This window comes from Mercenaria mercenaria, chromosome 11, assembly GCF_021730395.1.
Source record: "Mercenaria mercenaria strain notata chromosome 11, MADL_Memer_1, whole genome shotgun sequence".
Classification (NCBI taxonomy): domain Eukaryota; kingdom Metazoa; phylum Mollusca; class Bivalvia; order Venerida; family Veneridae; genus Mercenaria; species Mercenaria mercenaria.
The window spans coordinates 44,751,370-44,757,801 of NC_069371.1; the positions used below are offsets into that span (position 1 = coordinate 44,751,370).

Below are 6,432 nucleotides of genomic sequence, written 5' to 3' on the forward strand. Positions count from 1 at the left end.
GCACGGTCATAATCACGTCAAATTTGCAGTGCCGTTAGTAGAAAGATTGCAAATCATCATGGTATATTTCTAGTTTTGCTTCATTAAAGTATATAAAAGCTAGAGAAAAAGTCTACATTATTTTGAAGAGCCCTCGTATAAGCAGATCGAAACGTAATAACTATGCCTAAACTATAATCAAATAAGCAGCATGACCTTAATGAACATAACTGGCAATCCCATGAAAATCGCAGTTTCCAAACCTCTCTCTCTCCCTCATAATGTTCTACAGTAGAAACTCCGAATATATATATATATATATATATATATATATGTGTGCGTGTGTGTGTGTGTGTGTGTGTGTGTGTGTGTGTGTGTGTGTGTGCGTGCATGCGTGAGTGTGTGTGTGTGTGCGCGCGCGTTTTTACTTAACTATATTGATTTGCATTATACTAATGGTTAATATTTTCCCGTGGACTAATTAAATATGGAGTGCATCGAGATAGAACACTAAGAGACGAATACTTTGATATGCAAGTCACAGTATTACATTTTTCAAAAATGGCACTTACAACAATATAAATAAAGCAATTAAAAGTAAAATTATCAAAATATATTGTAACTGAAACAAAAAAAAAATGATAAGGACATATAGTACTTCACCAAAAATACCACAAAAAGTCTTTTATCTTCGAATTTACGATTATAAACTTTTGCATTCCTGACTTCTTCAAAAATCGATTTAAGTCTATTGTTTTACTATACAACCGTTCGTGTCTATAAATAGAAATATCGTATTTTAACTTGCACACAGTTACAGGTGGTTTATGTTTTAATATAACTTATTTATTACCTCTTTGGGATTATTAGAGACATGGAAAAGGTTTGTGTTTTTCCTTATTTATACTTTGTATCAAGTAATACGCTTCGAAAATAACATCTTCGGGCTAATTTTACCATTGTAGTTTTGCACGTCGCCGCAGGCTTCGCAAACAAAACTTAACAGTTCACCTTTATACAGAAAGAACTTGATGACTCTCATGGAACACCGTTGAAAATCCCTTTGTTCTTTGTAAATAACGGTATAGTGCAAAAAAAAAAATCCAGTGAAAAATTGTATCATATATTTATTACTAAATACATGCAATTCAATTTTCTTAGGATTATGAAAACGATTGTGTGATCGAACTAAACGTTGGAGGAAAGTTAATGAGCACATTGAGAAGTACAATCACGAAGGAGGCAGACAGTCTGCTGGCCAACATGATAAAGGGAAATGCCCCAGTTGCACAAGATAGCACTGGAAGATACTTTCTTGACTGTGACCCCAATATATTTGGTCACGTGTTAGAGTTCCTGCGGTTTGGACTCCTTCCCCCGCATGATAAAGTAATACATGTGTACGAATATGCAAAACACTTCGGTATTACGAAACTGGTGGATGTGATGGAACAATTTAAGACTGTGCAATATAAAAAGAAAGCTGATGAAGCAAAGAGTAAACTGGATCTAGAAAAGTATAATACATTGAAACAGAATATTGTAACTAAGCTAGCTGGCTTACGTAAGTATAAGGATAAATGTATCTGCATAGTAACAAGGGCACACTCTGCAAATGCCATTCCCGCTTGTTCGTCCATGCGTAGGCAAACAATCGGACATCAAAGAAACGGATTAAATGGAGGTTCGTTTCCAATTAAAGCCGACGTTTTGTATCATATAGAAACAGAGATCTCTATAATTATAGATGAAAACTTACTGACAGCCATCAGGGAAGATTTATTTCAGCTTGGTTATGGCAAAGTTAGATATTGGCATTATGAAGGATTGTGCAATGGTTCGTACCATCAACACCTCTATATTTTGCTTAGCAAGAGACATGAAGACAATAAGATAGATTCTTTTCTGTGGGAAAATGTTTGAAAGACTGTATTCGGACATGTGGACTTTTTGTATCATATGAATGATGAGGAAATTGTGTTTTTGACTAGGTATAGTATTTGTGTTACTGAAAGGGAGGATAAAATGATCTAAACCCGGTCCGGTTGAAGATTGTTCTTACATTGATTAAGTACTTAATACAGCCAGGCAATTATTTCGATGGATATAAAAGACATTGTAACTGAAAATAAGATTATATCTAAGACTATACATGGTAGAACACGGACTGAGAATTATTGTTACGGACGTTTTAGTTCAAAAAGCAGGTTTTTGACTCGAAAACTATGATACAACTGTACGATGTATTAATGATAACCATACAAACTTTAAATGGTGTCTGAAAGTATATAGTAGTTACATAGAGATAAGGAAATATCAAACAATGAATTGAAAAATAATCTGTTCATATCTGTGTGATATTCTCTTGACTTTAGATACAGCTAGTTCGCTTACTATATTTATCACATAATGCAGGTAAAAAATAACTCACATTTCAAAGAAAAGTTGGAACCGGTGAAAATATAGACATGAGGACAAACATATATGAAATTGACTATAATTATTACAGTTCTACTTTACGAAAATACCTATATTTATGGCAAATAAACTAACTATATAACATAGCACCACAAAAATCATACATTACACGCTTAAAATTGAATCTTAATATACTAAAATATATACCAATGTATATCTGAATGTTTTGTTTTCTGTTCATTGATTTATTCAGAATTATCATATAGCTCGTTAATTCTCGGGTAAAAATATCTGCGGTTTTGTCCTATTTTTTTTCTTTATTTCTGCGACCTTCGAGAAAAGCAGGAAATAATTTTTGCGGTTTTCATAAATCGAAAGTAAATTCAGCGCATGGGAAATACTGTCGCAAACGAATTCACTTTCATGTGGGGTAGGTGATCTATGAATGTGCACATCGCAAACTTTTTATCAAAATGTTTGTGACAGCCTTAAGTTTCCAAAACCAGTTGATGCCAGAATCAAAGTGGTGGGCAAAGTGCTCAAATTCAAGATGGCCGCCAATATGGCCGCCGAAAATTAAAAAGTATACTATACAAACTAACTTGACAATATATTTCAAATTTATAGGCATGGTCCTAATTTTATACAAGTTTCTGTTGCAGAATAGATTAAAATATAGTATATTTTATCTTAAAGTAAATTGAAATATATTCTTACAAAATATAGGGGATACTGCATGCCTAATTATAAGAAAAAATACTGTTTCCTTTAATAATTCTATAACTTTTAATTGCTTAATTTTATTTTTCAAATTCTGTGCTTTATTATGTTCAGATATTTCATAAACTATATCATCAGTATTTTACATGACAGTTTTTAATTAATTTATTATCGATTAATCCAACAATCAAGGGCTAAGTAAACAGCTAAGTGGGTGGGGTAAATCTACGTACACTAATATAAGATTATAGTGTAATACAATAAAATTCATGTTAAGTAAAAGTGCATATTTTTTAATGTCCAAACTGTTTCTTTTGGACAGAACAATCACGTAAAAAAGAATTATTACATGATTAAATTTGATATATACCGACATTAGTAAAACTAAGTTAAATAATGGGCGTGGTTAATCTGCAAATGATGAAAATATATTATTTTCACATTATGACAAGGTTCGATGTTTAAGTAAACAGATTTGTCTTAACTCTTTCTATAAAGTAATTAAAACAGAAATGTTCATTCGAAAATTAAAACCATATTTTATACAAAATTTTGTAGCAATTACATAAGATACTGATTGAATTACTAAGGTCATTTTCTTGTAAAAAGAGAATGTAAAAAATGATTCAAATACAACATACGTAATAATGTTTTCGACATTTTAAGATTACGTGTAAGCTTGTGAGATAGTATAACATCAGTAAAAGATAAAATACTGCTCTGCAATAACATTTTTATAAAATATGAATGAATATCCTTTAGAATGTTAATTCTAAATTAAAAACCAACATACATTGAACAAATGTTGATTGATACAAAATGGCAAAATTTTATTTAAATAATCTAAGTCACTAGCATACATGATGTGTATTTTGTGTACATGTTTACACATTTCAGTTCCTTATCTCCTGTACACCGGAAAAAACAAACTTTTTATTTGTTATTTTAGGAAACATCTTTCTATATATTATACTGCTATAATTACCCCATACTATAAAAGTATGAGGAAATTATAGCAGTACAAAATGTAGAAAAGCCTTAGATTGAAAAAGGACATTGAGAACATATGTAAGAGGCTATCTGGAAACTTATTAATTGGGTATCTTTGTATTCGTCAAATACACACAATCATGCATTATATGTGTTTGCTATTTAAAGTATACTTGTAAAACATCAGTTGTTTCTGTAGAAATACATGTACTGCGCTCTGCAGTACATGTATTTCTATATTAACAAGTTGCAACATGTCCAGAACACGCCATCCCTAAGACGCCCCGTCACAATCATATAACACCGATTCCGAAGGAGTTCCATTCGTTGCCAGTGAAATACAGGGAGCAGTACAAAGTTCTGACCCACACCTTTAAGGCTTTACACAATCAATCCCCTGATATGATAGAAGTGTATAAACCTAAGATCACAAGACACGCTGTCACTAGTTATGCCAAAAACTAAAACCATGATGTATGGCAATCGCACCTTTTCATTCACTGCTAGTCAAGATCAGGGAAGCTCACGCTCTAGCTGTTTTCAAAAGCCTGCTTAACACCTTCTTTTTACAACATTTCGTTAGCTGAGCGATACTTATTTTTCTTTCCATAAAACAACGTAGAACAGTATTTTATTCTAGGGTAATTTAGATACTTTTAAATATGTATATATGTTTGCCTTGTTTTATCTGTATGTTTTAAATACACGATTGAAAAATAAATAAGTAAAATGAGAACACTTCTTGTAAGTTCATTTTACAAAAATAACAACATATATTTGAACAAATGTTGACTGATACAATCTGACAAAATATGTTTTGAGTCATCTGAGTCACTGTCACAAACGATGCAGGATAAAATTTAAGCATATTTTTACACAATGTCATGTCTTTGTCTGTATCTAGTGCACTGCCAGCGCAAATGCTACATCAGTCTTCATTTCCTGTGATTGAAAAATGTATTTGATAAAATATGTGGAAATTTCGTAAGATACTGCCTGAAAACATATACCTGGGGCGATGTTGAAAATCTTTTGATGGAAGATTTGTACAAAATGCATGCCAAGAACACACCTAGGCGATATTGTATTAGTCATTTTAAGTTTACTTGTAAGACGTTGTTACTTCTGTTTAAGTAACAAACATTTCTGCATATTTAAATATATCAAAAATGAGAATGTTGATTCTTTCAATGAAGCAACATATACCTGAACGAATGTGAACTGTAACAATCAGGCAAAATATCTGTTCAGTCATCAGTACGAATACCATGGTCTATGTCTCCTGTATTGCCATCGCAAAAGCTCTGGAGCAGCTACTGGCTGTATCATTAATTTATGTTTTAAGTACTTATTCTCTCCATTGTAATCATAACCGAAATCTCTTGCACGTGGAAGTGCATTCCGCCATACCATTAACTGATAGCAAGTGCTGGTAAAAACTGTTCTCTGTTGGTGGAAGGTTTTTGGGCTTCTTCATTATAAGATTCCACGGTTACTATCAACAGGTAATTCGATTGCTTTATCACCTTGCCCACCAAGGTTTAATGAATACTCCATTGTTGGTGAGACTGTTCCTTGCATTTTGCAGTATATACTCTGTATAATTGAACGAGCAAGGTTTTCTTTGTGTTGTCCATTAAGGAGGAGAAAACTTTTCTAATCTTTTTAGAACTCGTTAGTGTCCTTGTACATAAATATTATTAGATATGTGAATGTCACCTCTTTTCATTTTGGTTCTTGCAATTGTATTTATCAAAAAATGATATGTATCTGCTTCACATTAATTATACATCTTGACGTTACCAATATATGTCCAAGGAATATCTTTGCCATATCCTAGAATGTGGGTTACAAAGCTGGTGCCCCAATCATTTAAAAACCTGCCATACCGTCAAGAAAATGCAGTCGGCACTTTCAAGAGACATAACATGGTTACCTTGCGACTTTGCCATGAAATCGGACTTCTTTCTTTCTATCCTTTTCAAGATGAGTATTGAATATTGTATCAAACATTATACTTGCCGTCCAAATTGCTATGCGATTGCTTCAAAAACAAATAAGTCTATGTAAAAACAAGGGACCGCCCGGGCGTGTCCCATATTGAACCCAGGGTCACGATTTGAACAATCTTGGTAGAACGACTAGAGCATGCCACACCAAATATCTAAGTTCTGGAACTTATGGTTTCAAAAGTTTTTTAAAGGCTTTTCCCTAAATAAGCCAAAGTAAAAACTGTTTACTCCGGAGTGCAGTCAATTTTGATCCCAGGGTCATGATTTGAACAATCTTGATAGTAGGCAATACCAAACACCAAATGGCCCCATG

General features: G+C 32.8%; 1 protein-coding gene across 1 annotated transcript; it reads left to right on the forward strand.

Moving 5' to 3' along the window:
• Positions 1-393: 393 nt before the first annotated feature.
• LOC128546557 (BTB/POZ domain-containing protein KCTD7-like) lies at positions 394-4,843 on the forward strand. The gene is made up of 2 exons (XM_053517305.1): positions 394-862; positions 1,141-4,843. The coding sequence occupies exons 1-2, from the start codon at positions 854-856 to the stop codon at positions 1,900-1,902; spliced, it is 771 nt and encodes a 256-aa protein (XP_053373280.1). The 5' UTR covers positions 394-853; the 3' UTR covers positions 1,903-4,843.
• The last annotated feature ends 1,589 nt before the right edge of the window (positions 4,844-6,432 follow it).